Source organism: Crassostrea angulata, chromosome 9 (genome assembly GCF_025612915.1).
Source record: "Crassostrea angulata isolate pt1a10 chromosome 9, ASM2561291v2, whole genome shotgun sequence".
NCBI classification, from domain to species: domain Eukaryota; kingdom Metazoa; phylum Mollusca; class Bivalvia; order Ostreida; family Ostreidae; genus Magallana; species Magallana angulata.
The window spans coordinates 1,055,958-1,079,616 of record NC_069119.1 but is presented as its reverse complement, the minus strand read 5'-3'; the positions used below and the strand labels follow the sequence as shown (position 1 = coordinate 1,079,616).

Below are 23,659 nucleotides of genomic sequence, written 5' to 3'. Positions count from 1 at the left end.
AGATTGACTGCACAAAAGTACAATGGTATAAAAACCCCTCAGTGTGCAGTGAACCCGTAGAAGGTCTAGGTATAATTCTTGGCCGAGGGTAGATATGTATGGAAAAATGTCACATTCAAATGAATTTTTGTTTTATTCTGATAATGGATTTTTTTTTCAAAATTTCTCATAATTTTTACTTCTAAAATGTTCATTGATATTGAAAATGTACATTTTTTAGGTCTTAATTTATTTTGTAAAAATGAATTTCCGTTTTACTTAAATGTTGTTTCAAAAAAGTGTTTATGCATGCTTTACAAAATAAACCAACAGCTGTTAATGTATGAATAGAACATTTATTTTTTTAATAAATGAAAATCTTGAAAATATGTCTTTTTACAAAATACATAACAGTCAAACACAATTACAAGTGCATGTACTATATACATTTACATGAACATTCTACATGTTAAAATACATAAAACATAATGCAATACATATACATTGAAAAAATGAACAATACTGATTTCATGCAGTAATAACAAACTTTATAAAAAACAACACAAGGGATTCAGAATGTAAATATTCGCACTTTCTTGAATGTATTCTATAATGTATAAGCACTTTTTGTGGAATTTCAGTTTTTCCTGTGTGTTTGCCGATGTCGGAGCATATTTCCGGATTGGGCGAAACACTTTCCACACTCTGGGCATGCGTATGGCTTCTCCCCGCTGTGGGTCCGCTCATGCTTCATGCAGGTGGAGTAGTCCGCAAATGCACGGGTGCAGGTCCGGCACTTTTTATGTTTCTCGCCTGTGTGAATCTGGAAGTGTGTGCGCAGAGTGGACTTCTGGGTAAAGGCCTTGCCGCAGATGGAACATTTGTGAGGCCGGATGCCGGTGTGGGTAGCCATGTGATAGTTCAAGTTGGTGTTTCCTCTGTAGGTCTTCCCGCACACAGGACACTGGTGTTTGGAGTGCTTAAACTTGACGGCAGATGACACAATGACAGCAGACGACACGTTCCTGGCCTCTAAAACATCACAGGGTTTTGAACAACTATCCATGATGGACTCGTACACACACAGATCATCAAAGTTAGAACACTCGTTTTTCAGGCTGGAATCCTCAAGAAACTTCTGTTGCAGTTGGTCCATGGCAATAGAGTTAGGAGAAATGGAGCCACTGGAATTGATGGAGGCATTGTCACTGAAGCTGTAGTATCCACTGTCAAACTCCTCATCCATGAAATCAGAAGCCAAGTTGTCGACGGTGATGCAGGGAACTTGGAAGTTATTGAAGCTTGGTACAGGCTGTCTGAACGGTTGCTATGTGATGACAATTATAGGTAGTTTCATTCATGACGTTCCAGACTTCTGTTAATGAAGCAGATGATTTATATTATCATTATTATTATTATATCTTTTCAGTACTTGTAATTCAAAAACCATTTTGTGGATATGATATTTTCATGTATTCACATATAGGATTTGTCCTGATTTTGACTTCTTATATCATAAGCTCATAAGTTATAAAATGTTACATTTGGTCTTCCATTAATTTTTAAATAAATTCTGTCATGGTATTTTGAAGGTAAGATGTAATGAATTAAATTATTACAATTCAATAAAATCTAATATCATATAAAGGACTATATATGATAAGGACCTAAAATAGCCCCCTGAAATGAACATCATCATTTTATTGAAATTCTTTGTTTTCTTTGTACAGATATATATGTGATGTTTTTACATAATGTTCATTTTGATTCAACTGCCCACAATTTAGAAATATGAAATCATAAAGACAACCTTTCCCCACCATTGTTTGCATTTTCAGCATAAAACAGCTTGTTTTCAAGTAGTTTTTCTTTCCAGAAACATAGAGCGCATGCTTGAACAAACAAAATATTTAAATCAGACAATGTAGGCATGCTTACCTTAAAACTACATTAAGTGGAACTGTAATCATTCAACTATCAATAAACTATCAACAGAATATTGTTATAATTATCTATGTCTTCATCTCTCTCTCTCTCTCTCTCTCTCCAACTTTAAAAAAAGTGTTTAAGTATCAAATCTTACAAGAGCAGATCAGGATTCATTTTCACAATAACTCAAACCCAAGAGGCCCACAGGCCACATCGCTCACCAGAGCAACACTAATAGGCATGATAAAATCAGCTTATGGAGTCATAATACAAAATATTTGAACAAGGTGGTATAATACATGTAGATCCTATACAAAAAAATCTGTTTCCCCCTGGATATTCTTATATTAATTTTATAATCATGTCCCTTTTCTAACAGGATTTTATAGTCATATCACATTCAGCATTGCAGTTCTCAAAAAGACCCTTAACAATTGTTTATATACAGGATATAAACCTACATCAAACTTTGAACCCCTTGTATTTAGGCCAAATATTTGTCCAGGGGCCAAAGTTTAAACAATTCTAAAGAATCAACAATATATAAAAATTCTTGCATATAAATAAAAGCATATATAATAATATTTCAGTTTTGTGAATAATTAAAATGTTTTCTTTTGTACAACTGAATCCCCAATGTGGCCCCCAATACTCCTAAAGATTGTGATTTGAACAAACTTGAATCTATACTATCTGAAGTTGCTTACACTATAAAAGTAAAAATAAATCACTATCATCAAATTTTCAGAAGGACTCTATTTAAATACCTGGTAGTTTTGAAGCTATTACCAACTTGTTATTACTGTTATAAAAAATAATGGCATTTAAAATCAAAAGTTATTAACATCATAGACCCATGATAGAAATAGTCTAAAAGCAATTATGGGGTGAAACAAGGACATTTTTTTTAGAACGCAAAACATGTATGATAAAATGTGGTATTTTATTGAGAGTATCTGAACATCAATTGTCCTAAAAAAGTGACCTGACTTATAAGGGAGTCAACAGCAAAATCTTCAAATTAAAGCTGGAAAATGACAACCGACTTATAGACAAACCGTACCTATAGGCGAGTATATACGGTAACAGCTTTTCTAGGCAAATGTTTTTTTTAGAAAAAGATTTAAAGATATTTTTTCTATATTCCTATGTAAAAATTTGCCCCCCCCCCCCCCTCTTGTGACCCCACCCTACACACGGGGAATCATGATTTGAATAAACTTGAAATCTTTTTATCTGACGATGCTTCCAAACAAATTTCAGCTTTCCTCCCCAAATGGGTCTTGAGAAGATGAGTTTTAAAGATTTACTCTAAATTCCTATGTAAAAAGTCATCCCCCCATTGTGGCCCCACTTTACCCCCAAGGGTCATGATTTTAACAACTTTGAATCTACACTACCTGAGGATGCTTCTATACAAGTTTCAGCTTTTCTGGCCTAATGGTTTTGAGAAGATTTACTCTATATACCAGTATTCATATGTAACTAGAACTGTCCTAATGGGACTAATACCCCCGCTAGGCTAATTTCAAATGGGACAAATAATTGAATTGAATAATAAAGGTTTGGAACACATACAAAATTTTTTTTCTAGAATTGTAAAAAAAAAAAATTACTTAACAAAGAAAAATTAAAATCAAAATTGTCAGAATTTCACTGTAAATACATATCTATAACAGTAATACATTTACAAATGTATGTATTTGATGATATATTTTTTTAATTTAATTGATTTAAAGAAAAACCAACAAAATGACAATAACCCCTCCCTTTGCAGTGAATAGAAATACCGGTAGCCAAGCAATGCTCTTCTGTTAATAAAACTTTCAATATCTTTCTAATAAGAGTCTTGACAGATGCAATTAGTTGTTTTAAATTTTCCTCACTTTCTCCTATTGCATAATGGAACTCCATATCAGAAAATTGATCCCATAGGACTATATGATTTTCTTTGATGAACTTGTTAAATTTAATAAACTCCCAAAACATTACCAAAATTACCATACTATGTAAAAATATGTAAAAAAGAAAATTTAATATCACAAACAATTTTAAAATTGCCAAAACACTACAATCATATCAGTAATTTTGTATTTCATTTAAATTAATGCCCAATAGGGTCACTTCAACAATTTACTTGACAATAAATTTAAACAACCTCTAAAAATGGTTTAACTTCTTTATTAATAATTATATTATTTATTTCCTTATAATGATAGACCTTTTGGTTTACATGAAACAGTTTTAAAATAGCCCAAAAACCATCACCCATTTTACAGATTATCAATTTCCCCTAAACGCATGCTCCATCTGAACCATGGCTCAGATAATGGCTCCCTTGGGACAAATGAATTCAGCCACTCTTGTCTTTGATGTTCTTATTAGCTCCTAAGAATTTATCATTGACAAACAAAAACTTTGCATTGTCAGTTGATAGAATACTTATAAAAAATATTTTTTTTTTATTAATTAAGACATAAGGCCTAAAATAAAAAAGTGTTTGTTTCCGCTTTCCCGACCGACCCTAGCTTTTACCCCCCGACTCAAAACTTTTTTAAAGGATTTTTGATGGAAAATCGTTTATTTTCGTTTTTATCCGATTTGGAAAAAAAATTACTCAAAATTTTGGTCACAAAAACGCTTGAAGCAGTTACTCTTCTCAAATCAGTGTAACTCAAACGTTTTGTTTCAAAATGGCTGCATGTTTCCATGTGTTGTAGATTTTAATAATGCTCTCATCGTTGGCAGAGGAAGTATCATATATATAATATCATTTATGTGTTTTCTTAAGACCACCTTTATAGTCAGGAATGATATTAAAAAAAATTGCAGGTACACATCTTCAGATGGTGTTCAACATATGTACAAATTTTCAAACTGTTCCATGCAGTAATAAAAAATTCTGTAGGGGGAACAAAGTTGCGTCTACAGACAGACGGACAGACATACGGACGGATAGACGGACAGGGTGAAACCAATATACCCCCCTTCGTTTGCGGGGGTATAAAAAATCAAACCCCCATTGTGGCGTCACCAGTACCCTCGGGAGTCATGATTTTCACAACCTTTAATCGACACTACCTGAGGATGCTTCCATATAAGTTTCAGCTTTCCTGGCCAAATGGTTCTTGAGAAGATAATTTTTAAAGAGTTACCGGTACTCTATATATTCTTATGTAAAAATTTGACCCCCCCCCCCCCCCATTTCACAACCTTGATTTTACGCTAGCTAAGGATGCTTCCACATAAGTTTTAACTTTCCTTGCCAATGGTTCTTGAGAAGAAGATTTTTACAAATTTACTCTATATACATGTATTCATATGTAAGTCACCCCCCCCCCAATATAGACCCACCCTATCCCTGAGGGTCATGATTTTCACAACTTTGAATCTACACTACCTGAGGATGCTTCTATACAAGTTTCAGCTTTCCTGTCCTTTTGGTTCGCGAGAAGAAGATTTTTAAAAAAAATTATAAAAATTTTCAATAATTCCTAATTACATGTATCTCCCTTTGCAAAAGGGCGTGATCCTTAATTTTCACAACTTTGAATCCCATTAGCCTAAGGATGCTTTGTGCCAAGTTTGGTTGAAATTGGCCCCGTGGTTTTTGAGAAGATGTTGAAAATGTGAAAAGTTTACAGACAGACAGACGGACGACAGGCAAAATGTGATCAGAATAGCTCACTTGAGCTTTCAGCTCAGATGAGCTAAAAACTGACTGTTTTGTATTCATTAATGTTGCCTATTACACAGGGTTGGAAATTCACCAAAAATAGCAGCCAGCCACAGGGCTGCATGGCTACTTTTGAAAGTTACCAGCCCTGTCTAAAATCTGCCAGTCCTGATAAAAATGTTCACTTTTATGAATGAACTATACACAAAGCCTACATTTGTAAATCTTCACCTTTTACACAGTATTTGAAACTACATCTAAGCATAACTCAAAGAATGCTTATTATTAAGGTTTACATGTGTAAAAAATTAAACTATTTATCTACATGTTATAATTATAAACCCTCTTTTTGGTAGGCAGCTAACAATGTCATAATCGTGAACTTTCACAACCATTTTGAAAGATTGAAAAGTGACAATAAGATCCAAAACAGTCAAAAGTAATAAAAAAAAACAACAGTGATAAAATGTGATTACAATTTATTTCTTTATTGGTCAGATGAACTCGATTTAACTGCTAATTGTTTATACATCTAACAACACTATTTTATTGAAGGATCAAAATATGCTGAGGCAAAAAAAATCCTGAATTCTTCTGTTTTAGGGATTTTTCGGCAATGACAGGGGCTGTATTTTTTATGTGGATAAAAAAAATGTCGTTTTGTGAATCAGAATGAGGTAATTAACTTAAAAATAGAAATTGTCCAATAAAAATAGTAACTGGCTATTAAAATTAGCCCGACCGCCGGGCTGTCTTTTAAAGTTTTGCCCCCGCCCGCTTTAGAAACAGACCGTCTCGGGCGGGCTATTATTTCCAACCCTATATTACAACAAGAAATATGACATCATGAGATCCATCTGAGAACAGTGTACACTAAATTATGTCTTTTCTATGACAGGTATACCTTAGCCAACCTGACGGCCTGGTCCCACATTCCCAAGGTCTGGAGATATCGACAGGCGTCCATTCCATTGTCAATCAGGCAGAGCAGCTGAACTACACTGTACCTGTATGGTCACCTGTGGCACTATGGGGTCTAGATCTTACTCTGACCGACAGCAAGATCTACAAAAAATGTGTACATTCTTTTTAATATCAAACTAAGACTTGTTACAATATTTATGTTTCAAAAGAAAGAGAAAATGATGAGTTTTGTAGAAAGTACAGAATAATGCATCCATCACTTAAGACCATATTGGAGTGTATATGGCACTTAAAATATGAGACACTCTAATTGCAATACACCTATGCATTTTGAGCCTCTCTCTATGTATAAGCATACATGTACAAGTCAGTAATTTGCATGAATATTTCAACAGAAGGAGGGCTTATAGATCCAACTGATGAGTAGTAATTAATATTGCAGAATGTTATTTGGGGTTTTTTTTAAACTGTCATAAAACATCAAGTACATGTATTCATGACATTAATTGATAAATACTGTTCCATGCATGGATTTACAATGTTTTGTTTTTTTTACACTGATATGACTTGCTCAAGGATGAAAAATGTCATTGCATGTACATAGTGCATGCATGATAGTAGTATGCACTACCTTGTTATAAGCCAATATATATATAGATATCTATTACAAATATAACCCAAGCTTTTAAAATTCTAATTAAATAAATAAAATTAACATAATTTCATTCATGTGTTCATTTGTAAAGATACATGTATCAAAATCAGATATCATAATAAGATGGAAAAAAAATATTTCATTATTTAAAACATTTAAAGTTCAAAAGCAGAATATATGCCATACCTTTCATCCATCTATTAATGGTGTCTAATACAATAATATAACTGCCACCAGCCTTTACACCAGGTGCTTTGTTCATCACATGAAAATCACCATAAGTTGTGTTACGTCACTTTCTCTTGACTTTGGTTATTTTCTGTCCACTTTCCACCTTTATACACTTCTGAGCATGAAATTTCTCACTTCAACTCTCATTGGATGAATAAAGTACCAAGTTAAAACATTCATGAGTTATCGCTAGGGAATCCAAACACTTTCACGGTCCCTGCATCCCGATTTGTGTCGTTTGTGTCACGATCGTCGCAGGCGTAAGCCAGTACGGGCTGACTTGTATGCCTGGCAACTGTGAAAGTCGGACCTCGCATGTTAATTCTGTGACTTTTTACCTGTTAAATATATAAGGAATTAACTGGTATGTGTTATACATTTTCAAACATAAAAGACAAACCTATGAACCAGTCATGAGCAATCCATTCCCAGATATTTAAAATTACTTTGAAAGTAATGAGATTACTGAGAATGAAAAATCTTCAGTTACAAAAATCTAAAACGTATGCATTTTGTGTCGCAAGTATATGCCAGTACTGGGATTCATTAGAATTCATAATGGTTAAATATTTCATGGTATGCGCGAGTTACCCTTCCCAACGAAATAACAAATAAATAAATAATAAATTATGAAAGGGGAATTTGTCAAACTTAACACTGAAAATCAACACATCCACAAAATTACATCCCGACGAATGAGCAAAAAAAACCACAATCCATGAAAATTGGCCTCTGTGAATTTAAATGAATCCACGTAGTTGATCCAAAACTCTAATCCATACCAGAATTCAGAAATACTTGGGCTTAAGGGGGAAAAGGGTGTTGCAGTGTAAAATTATTTGTCAATGAATTTTAATTGTATTGTTTAAACACATTTACATAACGACATCCAATACAACATATATCATTTTCACGACTATTTCTTACCTTACATAAGGAAGATATTTTAATAGGAATTATCCCCCTTTACTGGCATTATGATTTTTTTTAACAATTTGAAGTTTCTGCAATAATTTTTTCATTTGATGGAGTTTATTTACAAATCATATTCATTAATTTTGAGAACATAAACAAATTTCAAAATTGTTTACAACATTTGCTTTTTTTTTTCATAGCAATATCATAATTTTATCAATATATTGCTAAAATCAGCACTTCAATTTTGAAGTTTTTGATTCTAAATTTGAACGAAATGTGATGACACCTAAAAAGTTGTCACTGAATTTTTTTTTTAAAGACTCATAGATCAGCCTGAACATTTGCTTTATAACTTATAAAATTTTTATGTTAACTTTCTTGGCTTTAAAAAGAGATACTACAATAAGAATCACCCCCATCCCTTATTCTGGAATTATGACCTTTTGTGACAAATTCTGTTTGGAACCATCAAAAAGTAATGCATTATTTAGATTTATTAATTATCATGAACAGAACATTATCAGAATAGATATCTGATTATATTAACCGCTAATTATTTTGTCCATTAACATTTCTAAAATTAAAAATTTTAATTTTCCATCAGCTCATATTTTGACAAAGACTAATTTAGAGCCGTTTAGTACGGGAAAAAGATATATCAAATCTTGTATTACGCCATAATGAATAAATGACATCATATCAATATACAATCTTATCAACTACGACATCATAATAGAGTTAGCATATATCAAAGCATCATTGCTATGAAAGTCACGTGATACGTGTCCTGTTCCCCCTTAAAAAATCAAAAGGTCTCTTGGCCAAGTTGTTTGTGACCTTGTACTAGACTTTGCAAACACAAAAGCAAGTCCTTCATTATGGTTGATAAAAATATTGATATTAAAAATAACTTAAAATAATTTTTAAATTTCAGTAAATCCTATTACATATTTTCAGCTCGACTGTATACATGTACAAAATGTGACAGTTCTTGGTTTCAGAAAGCAGTTGTTAGCATCAACCCAACACCACCCGGTCTCCATAGCTATACAGGTGAAGGGCTGTGTTACTGCTACCTATCTGTGTTGTCTGTCTCATCGGTCCAGGTGATCTCTTTCCACTTGACCAGTCTGTGTACTAACACCTGTTCTGTGTACCCTGCTCATTCCACCCAGGGTAAACACCTCACTACCCTGACTAGAACAAAGTGGGCACCCAGTACCTGTGATACCAGTCAACTAAGTGTATGTGTCGGGTTTCTAACCTTTTACCATTCATCATGCACCAGGATTTGCCTTTACCAATAATATCGATTCTGAATGAGGCTAAAGCAACTGGATTACATTTTCCATGCTAGTTGCAGAGCCCTACGTAAATGTAACATCCATAAAACATCTACAATGACATTCGTACCTGAGTCGACCTCTGCTATGTCTATAATCAGATCTTCTGATGCTGAGGCCAACATTTTGCCGTCATGGCTGAAGCTTAGAGTTCTGACTGGCCACTCTAACCTGAAATCAACACATTAAATGTCCATGACTCGGTTTTTCAGTGAATGCAATAAAACAGAAAAATACTTCAAACAAAAAATCAGAATTCCCTAAATAGTAGAGTTATAATATGATATAAAGATGGTTCAGTTCTAATAAAATCTTCTAAAGAAACAGACCAAAATCTCATTGCTTATATCTTGGATTTCTTGGGCATATTAAACAATATCATATAAAATGCATGAGCTACATCAGTAAACTTTATTAAGCTTTAGAATTTAAAAGGCTTTAAATTTTCAAAATATTATCAGTACACAAATACACAGAAACCTTTTGCAGTTAGTAGATCTCAAATAGCACCATTTTACAGGAAAAATAAAATTATCTAATAAGTTTTTGAGACCATTATGAGTGTACATGTGTAGTTTCTATGCAACGAAAGGTACAGTACTTGTGTAGTGAATCATACATGTGAATACATTGTGCACAACTCTTACTACCTGGAGAGGGTCCTAATACAGGCTAGCTCTGCTACATCCCAAATACTGACCAAGGCGTCCGCACTACCGGTGGCAAAGTACTTTCCCTTGGGGTCAAACTCGATACAGATACAGTTAGCAGGGTGAGCATTCAGGGTGTGCTGGAGTTTTAAATCTGGGTAGCTGTCAATGACAAGGTGTTTTATTTGCATACAATTCATTTTTTTCAAAATTACCAAAATGCTGCACAAAGTATCAAGTACATAAAATATGCACAATTATGAAAAACTTTGCGATACATTAAGCTGTCATAGCCTCAATTACCTAACCATTAGTTCATTACAATAGCATTACCATCAGTTCATTAATGCTTCATTATACTGCAATGTTTCATACTTCATCTATCTATAAACTACATGTACCTCAGTATGTTTATGCTGCCTTGCCCACTCGTCAAGAAGAACAGGTCCCCGTCATTGTTCCACGAGATCTCATTGACCTCAAACTTAAACTGTTCCTCGGCCTTTGACCTGTGACTTCTGACATCAATAAATGTAATTAGATCGTCCTTGTTGCCCACAGCTATAGTGCTGCCATCTGGTGACCAGCAGATGTTTATGTTTTCACCTTAAATATTGATTTACAGTTAATGTATAACAAAATTATCAAAAATCAATGGAATTTCAGTTTTTTCACATACATTTATTGAAGTGTCCAAAAGTCCCTGTACATTTGAATTAACCATGTTAACAGCTGTTTTATCTCAAAGTAAGTATTGTCAATGTCTATAGATCAATTATTCCTGGGTCATGGTATCAACCGTTGTTTTACCTTTAGTTTTGACAGTGGCCACAGAACGATTGGTCCGGGCGTCCCAGATTCGTATTGTCTTGTCTCCACTAGCTGTCACCAACTGATCCGGATTCTTTGGATGCCAACACAGCTGGTCAACACTGTCACTATGTCCACGAAATGTGCAATCTTTGACCTAAAGAGTTTGAAGACAGATCCAAAAAAAATTGTCAGACTAATCAATGTTTTGAAAAAATATTAAGGTGGTATGGCTCATCTGTCGATATGAATGTGGATTAAAGTACATCATAATTAGAGTACTTTCACCGGTTTAGAGTTTTCAAATTTTACAATATTAAACCAAAAAATAGCTTTTGAAAATATTTGGAGAGGTAAAAAATGTAAATCCCCAGCAGAATTTGAACTCATGACCAACAGATTTGTAGTAAACCCTCTTACCCACTGAGCTACCCTGTAAGCTAGTTACAATATTGAGAAAGAAATTACTTATATAATTACACTTTATTTTATTGTTTATTTCGATAAACAATATGTCATAACATATAAGTGTCCCATACAACCTTAATTTTATTAATAAATAGTTTAGACACAAAAACAGATCTTTAAGTTGTTTTCCAACATTAAATTTGAGCACGATATCTACATAATTGACATCACGCTACAACAACATAGATTCAGAAATTACGTTTTCAAGGATGAAGATGAAAAGGCAGTGTATTTGTAAAACAGTTATATTCGAGTTTTTGTGACCTTACTATCTCAAAATTGACAAAAATTATTCTGTTGATTTTTGGGTTATACTGTTCAGCAGACTGTAACATGTCGGAAAAAAAGCAAAACATCCTCATTTAAAAAGAATAGACCCGTAGGTGTTACTACAGTATTAAATTTTACTATATATTCTTACCAAAACTGCACAACTTTAGATACAGATTAAACATTCAAAACGAACTTCTGGAAAAAAAAAATCCTCTTGACATCTTTTTAAACAACACTTCATTTACAATTTTCTAGCAAAATACACACGTGCATCCAGCAAGGCGTGAGACTTTGTTTACTTCAAAGTTACACATGTACTTGAAAATCAAGCCCGGGCCTTTTCATCCTCACCTCCCCCCCTCCCCTCCCCCCCCCCCCCTGGGAAACAACACGCAGCAAAAAACTGGGATAGACATCTTACACACTGTTTTTCATATAATAAAAAAAAATCAACTCCTTTCGCGTGCGGAAACGCCCCAAATTTAAAGGGGAATTCGGGAATTAGTTTTTCTCGCATTATCACCGGTGTGAGATCGGTTTGTCCAGTGTGAGACAGCAGTGTGAGATTTTTCTGTCTTACACTGTGTATTACTACGCCGTTTTAAAACATAAACAAACGTTGTTTACTGTAGGGAAATGCAAAATGGTGCATTGAGATTATCTATTTAGTAATTGTGTTGCTTAATTAATTACAATTTATTATATTTTTAATTAAAAAACTGTCGTATGCTCTCATTTTGACTTGCACTATTTGAAGCACGCGGAAGGATAAACCGAAAGTAATCTTTTTGAACGTCATAACAGAAAGTTGTCAAACATCATTTTTAAGGTAATATAATGCGAGAAAAATAATCATTCATTATATACTCGTGTGGGATAGTGAAATTCCACCTCGGGGCCAAGATTCACGGTCTAGGACTCGGCAAAGCCTCGTCCTAGACCGTGAATCTTGTCCCCTCGGTGGAATGTCACTATCCCACACTCGTAATAATGAATGATTCTATTAGTCTCAGCCATGTTTTGACACCTATAAATTTCTGTTTTACAGTGCAACACTCCAGCAGCCTACCATTCGGTCTCTGTCATTGTCTAGCTGGAAAACGCTAACAGTTTTGTCAAAGGACCCCGAGGCCAGGCGCCGCCCGTCACAGCTCAACGCCACAGAGTGAACTTTGGAATCGTGCGCCGTGTGCTCTCGTATTCTCTTGTTTTGCTGAAAATGTTTTCGCATGTTTTCAATGTAAGCACAGGAGTCGGCGATTTTATCAATTTGTTGTAAATAAATGAGAAACAGGCAAAAACCCTACCAGTGAGCTTCGCGAGCTCGCTACGCTCGCGAAGCTCACTGGTAGGGTTTTTGCCTGTTTCTCATTTATTTACAACAAATTGATAAAATCGCCCGACTCCTGTGATGTAAGTAGGTATGGAAGACGATATTTTTTCACACAAATTCTAGAAAAACTGCTTGCACTACTTTAAAGTTGTAGTTATGGCATTTACAAAACAGTTTTATTTTCCAGATTTGCTTCACAAATAAGGGAAAAATAGCAAATTCAATATTGAACGTTTTAATGTTTGTTTTGGAAAACTGTTACCATTTAAAAAAGAAAAAGAAACACATAAAATATGGTTCCAAAATTTTATTTAACATCAATTTTATTTAACTTCGACCATTTGCAAAGTTCACAGGGCCACCAAACACTTTCACAAAGCACAGGATATCTGCAAAAACAATAAATGAAATGAATTAGCAAACCATCTCTTCACTCCCCAAGCTTTAAACATCAATTTCTTTTTTAAATCTTTGTAAATAAGATTATAATTTGCTAATTGCTATTAAAATAGGCCAAGTAAATGTTTATGTTTTAATTCTACAATACACATACTAATAATATTTGAAAATACACTGATAAAATATATTAAAGCTAAATCTGATATGTCTAATAATTATATTAAATAAATTGTAGAAGCATTGTTAGTAATTTCGTGAAAATAATTTAGTAAAAAGAAATGATAAACCATTCAGGATTGGATATTTAAATGGTTCTTGTAGAAAAGTTTCCTTCAAAAGGCTCTTCTTTTTCTGTGTATTTTTCTTCAAACGATGCAAATTTGAAACTAAATTTCTCATATTAATATAAGGGATGGAAATTATTTGCTGGAACCAGTTGCACATTTTCTGTTCTCTAATGCCTTTTGATTTTGCATAATCAAATAAATCTAATGCCAGTTTATTTGTTTAAAGTATGTCAAATTCAGAGAAGTCTCTTATATCTAAAAGTGGTAATAGTTTTTCAAAAGTTGTGATACTCATACTGGTTCAATTTACATCAATGCATAAGCATATTGCTTCTCTAGGTCTTTGAGAGTTTCCCTGGTGTTAATAGATTCTCGCATTTCTCTAATAGATTCCAGTTAAGCCTCTATGTGCACATACATTCCTACTACTGTTGGTCGGTCAAATGCCATGGACATGAAATAGTTTTCAATGAGATTGAGGATATGCCTAGCTTTTTCATCTTTGCCAAGGACGAGTCGTCCAAGTAGAACTTTCATATTGCTTTTATTCGTGTTATATTCATCAAAATCGCATAATGATATCATCAGCTGCATAAAATTTACTCGACTTTCTACAGTTCCATGCGTTTCTCTGGTAGTCAAAAAACTGCTGAGAGAATTATATTCGAACTTGGGCTGAGGTTTCTCCGTCTGGAAGTCATTATCTGCTGATGCTTCGAGGTGAAATACAAGAATTTGAATCTTAATAATACGTTAATACGATAAACTTTACAAAAGATGCATTAAAACATCAATAAACTTACTGTAATTTACTGCATTTGATTTCCACGTGTCGACTGTTAGCTACCAAACCAAAACAAAGGGCACGTAACTCCGCGCGACAGAAATATAGGGCAGTTTTAATTGCCTCGTATTTCCTTAATACGCGGTTGTAATTTTTAAAAATAATTATTTTCGATAAAAAAACATTTGTAATAACAATAATAAACATAACATTTTGCTGTATGTTCGTAATTTATATTTTTACGCTTCTTTCAAAACTTTCGGAAGAAAATTTTTCCCGCTAAGAGTCAGCCATCAACGATTTCTCCTTGATATACAAATGCGCCAACATGTTGGGTATCTATCTTAAGAAAAATTGTAACTACTATTGCAATTGACAGAGCGTACAAGGGCGTACTCCGAGACCACCCGATAGTAAAAATACAACGCCATTTTGGAAACAAATTTAGGTCAAAAATCGAGAGTTATCGCTCTTTGATCTTCCATACCTAACTTTGGATTTCGTAAAATAAAAACCTACGGAGTGGATTGAAAAGTTCCGGAAACCAGAGGCCCACGTGCCACATCGCTGACTTAACAATTCCTAATGAAAGTCTTGCTGAAGTCTTACCGTTGTTTTAATTTCTTTATAATTACTGTGTTTCAGAATCTAAATTTCTGCTCTCTACCATAGTAAAGTCATCAATTCTGGCATTATTGAAAATTAATTTTAGTATTATACATGTACTAGAACAGATAATTAGACAAAATTGCAACTGTATTTTAATTTCAAAAATAATCTGTTTTCTGTAATCAAATTATCATGATTTTATAAATGCTTTTTTTAAAATGGGTAATGCAAATTTGCATAATGTTGATCATTTTTTTCCATTATTGTTGCAAGTTACATGTAGACATAACTTCTGGTTTCTAGATTTCCGATAAGTCTAGCCCCCCCCCCCCAAAAAAAGAAAGAAAATAATTGTACGTCGATAATTAGGACTCATCGTACTGCTACATGTAGATTAAAAAAATTCATGACCATGCAACCTTTAATTACTGTATTTTTTTCTACATTAATTATTCAACCATTAAACATGAATTTAACATGAATTTATATAAGTCTCTACATTTGTATGCTGATGATTGGATTTGAACCCACTCTTCACTCCCAAAGGAATGTGTGCACCATTACACCACACCAGCTTTTATAGAGAAATGTCGATTTCAGAAAAAGATCTCTAGTCATAAGAAACAAAATCTATTTCTTTAAAACTAAAAATAGCCTACATTTTAAAGCTGAATTGAATATGTTCAGCACACAGGCACCAGACGTTATATATTTTTCTCATAATAAAAATATGAACACATTACCTAATAGTGATAAAAATGTCAGATCTATTTAAACCTCCCAACAATGGGTGACCTGGATTCTGGACCAACACATACACAAGCACAAGTTACTACCTGGCATTAAATTCATTCAAGTGATCTTGCACAGGTAGCACCCGACCAGGAAGAATAAACACCTGGCGCCCGCCATGTTGGATCGTGAAGACCTGAAGTTTACCAATGGGGTAACGTTAGGTAACTTTTATAATCCACTTTCTTATTGTGTTTTCTTAATAGTCGAAAATCATTTGGACAAATATTTTCTTATGTTTAAATTTATTCTTTTTTTGTAATCAGTCATAAAAAATAAAAAAAATTATACTTGCATGTACATGAATGACTCTACACAAATGTAAATTTTATCCATGAAATAGAATATATCTGAATCTTACATATAAGTACATGTTGATCAAACCAAGATAATAAATGTATACATCCTAAATACATACTGCATTTACTTTCCAGGTTTATAGTTCCCTTATAGTTACAAGGGTTCCCTCATCATGGACCCCAGGAACAGCGCCCAGGATGTTGTACGCTGCACCCTGTGTCAGGACTCTGTGGCCCCCATGTACTGTGAAGTTTGTCATATACATCTGTGTAAAGACTGTGTAGAGACACATTTATCTGATTCTTCTAAAGTTCATAAAGTGGTATCACTTAAACAATATCTAACCACTTTGAACAATCCTAAATGTAGGAAACACCCCACCAAACAATGTGAACTCCATTGTGAACAATGTGACATTCCTATTTGTGCAAAGTGTATTTCTTCTGGAAAACATTTAGGACATAAACAAGTTGACATTTTCCAAAGCTTTGAAATTAAAACAGAAATTTTAAAAAAAAGATTTGCAAGAATTAGAAAAATTCATTTATCCTAAATACAAAGAGATTGCATCCAACATCCCAGTGCAGAAAGCTGATCTGAGTAAAAACTCCCGGAAATTGACAACAGCAATTGACAAACAAGGAGAAGTCTGGCACAGAGAAATAGACGCCATTATCACAAACCTGAAATCTAACGTGGAGGAAATGGAATCCAAACACCTGCCCATCCTAAATAAACAGGAAGATGAAATCACACACACCATTTCTGAAATCACACAGACCATTGCTGAACTGAAGAAGTTACTGAACTCCAAAGATGTCTGCCTTGTCTCTGAATACAAATCCAGGAACGCTGAATTTAGAAGATTGCCTCCTAAACTCAAAGTGTCCTTACCAAACTTTAGGCCTCAGGAAATCCACACAGATCAGCTGATTGAACAGTTTGGTTCTCTGTCAGCATTATCTTTTACAACAGAGGAACAAGACTACAGCATGCCGCCCCAGGGAGCCGAGTCCTCTCCCCCAGACCGGTCACTGATGGATGTACCCCGGGTCATCACAGCTATAGACACAGAGTATGGATATCTATGGGGTGTGACGTGTCTGAATGATACAGAGATCTGGACGTATGGTGATGACGACATGATTAACCTCTACAACCTCCAAGGAGAACTAGTGGAGTCCATCCAAACCAAGTCAGAGAACAATCCATGGGACATAGCAGTCACAAGGAGTGGGGATCTAGTTTATACTGATTACGATGATAGAACTGTGAACATAGTGAAGAATACACAGATACAGACAGTGATCAGACTACAGGGGTGGAAACCTGGCGATGTCTGTAGTACCTCCTCTGGTGACCTCCTGGTTGTCATGGTCAGTGATGATAATAAACAATCCAAAGTTGTGCGTTACTCTGGCTCCACAGAGAAACAAAGTATTCAGTACGATGACAAAAGACAACCTCTCTATTCAACTGGTGGCACTAAATACATCAGTGAGAACAGGAACCTAGATATCTGTATGTCAGACCGTGACGCCCGTGCAGTAGTGGTGGTCAATCAGGCCGGGAAACTCCGGTTTACCTACACTGGTCCTCCCTCTACTACCAAGGGATCATTTAGTCCATACGGCATCACAACAGACAGCCAGGGTCGGATCCTGACAACAGACTATAACAACGACTGTATCCACATCCTGGATCAGGACGGACAGTTCCTCCGCTACATCGACAACTGTCATTTATGGCTTCCATATGGTCTATGTGTGGACACCAGAGACAACCTCTTTGTGGCTGAGTATGCCACAGGTAAAGTGAAGAAAATCCAATATTACATGTAAATCAACTAACTGTATAAATTATATGTAAACAAAGCGTATAAGTATATATTACATACTGTGTGTAGATATAATGTAAACAAACTATACACATTACATGTCATCATACGGTGTGTATCAGATGTAAACACGCTGTGTGTGGATAATTTAATGTATCACACATACACTGACCGTGTCTACAAGATGTAAACAGACTGTCTAACTGTATCTGTGTTAGGTTGTCATGAGTCAATCATTACATTTCTTCAATCTTTATTTGTTTATATATCATATGTTTGTATGTAAACAAATTGTTCTTCCATATTGATATTACATCTCAAGGAAACAGACCATGTTTATATATTACATGTAAACAAACTGTGTTTATGTATTACATGTATATATCAAGTGACTCTATGTATATTACATATAGACAAACTCCTTTTTCTATTTATAGATGTATATATACAGTGACTGTTTTGACTGTGTCTATAATCTGTGTTTGTTACATTAGAATGAATGGACTGTATTTGTTACATGTGGTTATCAGCAAACTTTGTGTGACATGTTTTAATTACACATAATGGGTTAACAGACAGGTAGCACTCAATTTTTTACCAGCAATGGAGCGAGGCCACAAAGGGACTGAGGCCCATTACTTATATAGAGGAGTGATACCAGTATATTAACCCAATCAGAATGTAGATGTTTGATATCCTGCTAATCTTGTATCTTTTGTTCTAACTTAATAGAATCTTTTTGTGTGGGATATTTTGTCCCTTGGTGTTTCTATCTGAAATATTTTGCAGAACTGATTTAAAGATTCTAAAAATGTATTTAGACAATGAGTATATTGACATAGATATACATGATACTGCTTATGAATGCTTTATGATAATTAATGTTTTTAAATAAAACTTTAAACAAAGAAATCAATGTATTGTTTTCAGCAACTAGCCTTTTAAATTTGACATCAACCACATGATGGCGTCAAAACTGTGGCGCCTGCAGAGTCAGCAATTATCCAATTGTCATGCTAACAAGTAATTTAATTTAAAAGAGGGAGAGGAATTATATTATATATCAAATAAAAGTACAAAGTTTGTACATATAAGTACCGGTACCAAGTTGTCTTCGTTGAAGCAACAGTTATACTGCCTAATTGTGGTCAGTGGAGCAGTGAGGTATGAGGTTCTCTCTCTCAGCAAGTGCAGTACTGAGTGCAGGCTGACAGCAATATCTGAGATGATTTGACTGCTATTTGATGACTGTAACAAGTAAAATACATGTGAAATATGAAAAAAGTGCTTGTTTTAAGATACATAAGCTTTTAAAAAAAGGCTGGATTTTACCCAAATTTCAGGTAGAGATGCTAAAATGACTGATCATTAAATGTCAATTTAAGATGCAAAATTGTTAATTCTGGATTGAGTACATTAATTAGCAAGAATATATTCTAATGAATTAAATGGAATATGGAAGGATGATGATTAAACAAATAATTTATTATTCCATTTCTCTAAACCCCTGTTGTTGATATAATTGGGAGATAATTTTTACGCTCTATTTGAATCATGCAATCATTTGAGAAAGGGCATTCCTATGGCTTTAAACCAAATTCTCTGCCGCACAACAAGGCTGCATTAATGCAAGCTTTGTGAATTATACCTTGTGCATACAAAATCTTATCTCCTGAAATGACGGAACTGGTCAACAATCCACCGTCAGCATCAGAGAGGAAGAAACAGTCTAGCGACTGGGGGCACCATTATCTTCTTGGTTGTGGGCACCTTAGAGTGAAACAAAACATTTTGTAAACTGACATTGTTAAAAAAAAATTATGCTCAATTACTTTTGCAAAATTAAGATCATTTATTAATAACTACATTTAATTCACTATGTGTATTCTGGGATTATGAAACATAGATTAAAATCCATGCATTTTAAAACTTGTATCAAAATAATTGGAATGATGTATAAGCCAGTATGTATGTAAAATTTAAAAATTACATCATTATTAAAAGATCTACTAGATGTTGGCATCTAGTCAAAGGGAGGCAACTTCATTATTTAAACAACATAGATATTGTCATTCCTGTGCTAAGTGAACAGTTTTTACATACTGTACTGCAGTAGAGCAGACTGAGAGAAAAATTCCCACAAACTACTTCAATCAATTTTGCAAAACAGCTGAAATGTCTTTCGGAGTCATCAGGAGCAGAGACCTGCATGGAAAGGCAGAGGCTTCCAACAAGAACGGGACTCAAGAGTGCTGTATGTACCTTCACATTCGACCATTACAACCCCTTCAAGGAAGTAGAAACAAATGCATACCATCTTTGCATACTAAGAAAAAATTACCACCAGCATCCAGACGACTGGTGTCTGTATTACGAACCCGACTTGAAATGTACCCCCCCCCCCCTCCCGAATGCGGTCCCTCACCCTTAACCCCCTTAGGCAATTCTACCGTGACTAGGCTACGTTCAGGAGAAAATTACAATGTATGAGCATATTAATCATAGTACAAAGCGCTGTTCTATTTAAAGTATTTATCTACTACAATTAATACTAATATTTTAGTATTTATCTACTACAATATAATATGTTAATTATATTATAATTTTATATAAGGTACATATCTTAGGATATCATCATTTTAAGTCAAATCCGGTTCACTCCCCGCCCCACCTTGTTTTCTATCAATTTCGCTGCCCCATGCAATATGAAATGCCTTCCGACGCCCCTGGAATGAGAATCCTATCATGTGCGGGTTCAGATAATTTCCCAGGGCGGGGAGGGGGGGGGGGGGGTACTTTGTTTGGAGAAGGATCCTAGGCCTGGTTTCGTCGATATTTTACTTTGTGAATTAAATAAGGTTGAATTTTTCGGGGGGGGGGGGGGGCTTCGACTCTCATCTAGATAAAAGTCCCGAACATCAATGTTACACAGAGGAGGTTTGGGTGTTCTGCCCAGATGATTATATATATAACTCGGTTGTCACTGGTTTGATGGAGGGGGGGGGGGGGGCGGTTAAAGATATACAGTTCAATTACCAGTACATCATTGAAATTGATTACGGGTGGATTAATATTTTTTAAGGTCCCCCATCATTTATCTTTCTTTCCAAAATATGAAATATAAAGCAAGCTATACGCGTATATAGCGTAAACGTTACAGAACGGGAACAGGCCTAGAATAAGATTTGCCGTAGACAAGGTACAATGTTTTGAAGAAAAAAAAACACCGAACTGCCCCTTACCCCCCCCCCCCCAAAAAAAAAGTTTCTCCCGTGGAATATATGAAGAACGTAATTGAATGTAACTACATTTGTATTAGAACTACTAAGCATTAAAAAAAAAACTATCGATATTTTATCAATGTAAAGTAGTCCCCTTCAACATTCAGTGTTTATTTTACTGAGTAAACATGTGGAAAATGAAAAAAAAACCACAGGTTTATACATGATAAAATACATTAGTATTTTTTCTATTTCTTAGGAAAATCGATTAAGTTTATTAGGAACTTTTTATGTCTGTTACTGATTTTCTATGGAAATATAACAAATAAAATGAAAAAGGACGAGTGCATATCGAAAAATGATACTATTTTAATTATCGAAAAATAATTTTACCGAGTGAGTTTCTTTAAATTTTATTACATAAATTAACAGTGACATCCAACACTATACATAATTCCAGTACGTAAGATTAACGCAGTTATCGCCCTTAGACGGAAGGTGGCGCTATCGTCGACCGCCATTACGGTGCTGACAGTCTACATTCGATTGATACGATGCCGTACGAAAAAGGAGGTGGGAGACATTGTGTTGTCTTCAACTGTACCAATAATCAGAGAAAGTTGTATAGATGGAAGATGGAGGAATGCTCTGATCACGGGAAAAGACACGAAGATTGTCCTTGCCAAGCGCCTTTCAGGATGTTTTGCATTCCAGCGCAAGTAGATACCAGATTGCGATGGCTCAAAGCTATCAATAGAAAGGATTATCAACCTGGAAAAAAGGACCAAGTATATCTATTATGTCGCAATTTATCAGTTATCGTCTTTTAATTTTTAAATTGATCTTATTAATTTCATATCTGAATGACATCGTCGATGATAACAGCTGAATATGCAACTGAATATGCAATATATGCTGACCATATATATCTACACATGTACATGTATACACATGTATAAATACCACATGTGTTCTTTTATTATATATGTAGACGTATAAGGTATTCATTAACATACATGTTTATGTATAAATATGATATATGACTGTGCATCTTTACAGTTTTCATCAGGGTTAATTATAATTTTATCTTTTAATGCTAACAGGTCTGTTCAATTCATTTCCTTGATGGGTGTCCAACCAAACTGAACCCTGACCCACAATTACATATGGGATATCACAAAGAGGTTAGGGTGCAAAAAATTACATGTTTGTCATAAATTTTAGTTTGAATTTTGTTTAATCTACTTTCAGAATGAGATACTTGCAGTTAATGTGATTCACATATTACTATGACTATTATTAGAATAGTTTAGTATTTTCAAACTGTCAAATTAAATAGCAGTTTGAACTTACATGAAGCTATTTTGAGTGGTCATACTTTCACCAGTGATTGCCTGCTGGCGGGTACAATGACTGTGTGGGACATGATTGAAGTTAACTATGGATGCAGGATCATCCTCGGGTATGTAAAAACACAATATGTGTTCAGATATGTATGATATATTACTATGTATGATTTTTAAATAGATAAAGCAAGGTAGGAGAAAACTGGTAAGGGACGTGTCTAATCAGGAGGATGAGCAGGAGCAGGATGAAGAAAGTGGCCTTATATGCATAGGAGGAGATGAAGCAGCAGCAGAAGCCACAGACATGGAAATCAATACTCCCTCAGCAGCAACAGCTTCTACCCAGACACCACCTGTTATTGTTCATCAGTGTGGGGTGTCTTGTGTTACCTATCGACCAAAATCAGATGCAACAACTCAAACAATTGATTCATTGCATGACCACTTATATTGTCTACAATTAACATCTAATACTGTAGGTACTCAAACAACACGTGAACTTTCATCTTTCAAAATTTTGACAGAGAAAGATTCAGTGTTTTATACAGGGTTGTCACTGACAGTATACTCTACTTTAGTAGATATAATGAGGGTACATGGCAATGAATTACCTTATTTATTGTCCATCGATGAACAAGTTTTGTTAACGTTAGTTAGATTACGTTTAGGGTTACAGTTCCAAGACTTGGGGAAAAGATTCGGAATTTCCCATCAGCTTGCTAGTAGAATTTTTAATTCATGGATAAATATCCTAGCTGTTCAGTTGAAAGATTTGATAATGTGGTTGCCAAAGGACACAATTCAAAGATCTCTACCAACTTCTTTTAGGAACACATATCCTAAAACTACATGTATCATAGATTGTACAGAAGTGTACCTTCAGAGGCCATTGTCC

The 23,659-nt window shown here is 34.6% G+C and overlaps 1 protein-coding gene and 2 pseudogenes across 1 annotated transcript; 1 reads left to right on the top strand and 2 right to left on the bottom strand.

The window, feature by feature from the left end:
- Nucleotides 1–332: 332 nt before the first annotated feature.
- On the bottom strand, nt 333–3,039 carry LOC128162593 (zinc finger protein 182-like; annotated as a pseudogene).
- Nucleotides 1,264–13,096, bottom strand: LOC128162613 (THO complex subunit 3-like). Its single transcript, XM_052825849.1, has 8 exons — nt 12,926–13,096; nt 11,116–11,272; nt 10,707–10,911; nt 10,306–10,467; nt 9,726–9,826; nt 7,350–7,732; nt 6,489–6,649; nt 1,264–1,354 (listed from the first exon to the last, which is right to left on the bottom strand). Exons 1-6 carry the CDS (start codon nt 13,085–13,087, stop codon nt 7,713–7,715), a joined length of 807 nt encoding a protein of 268 aa, XP_052681809.1. The 5' UTR covers nt 13,088–13,096; the 3' UTR covers nt 1,264–1,354; nt 6,489–6,649; nt 7,350–7,712.
- A 2,774-nt stretch (nt 13,097–15,870) lies between these two features.
- Nucleotides 15,871–18,872, top strand: LOC128162579 (uncharacterized; annotated as a pseudogene).
- The last annotated feature ends 4,787 nt before the right edge of the window (nt 18,873–23,659 follow it).

Coding starts and splice junctions, on each gene's coding strand:
- LOC128162613 (XM_052825849.1), bottom strand. CDS start 13,087: ATGCGAAAACATTTTCAGCAAAACAAGAGAATACGAGAGCACACGGCG. Junction 10,468..10,706: donor GGCAGCATAAACATACTGAG/GTACATGTAGTT, acceptor TGTCATTGACAG/CTACCCAGATTTAAAACTCC. Junction 7,733..9,725: donor CATAGCAGAGGTCGACTCAG/GTACGAATGTCA, acceptor TATATTTAACAG/GTAAAAAGTCACAGAATTAA.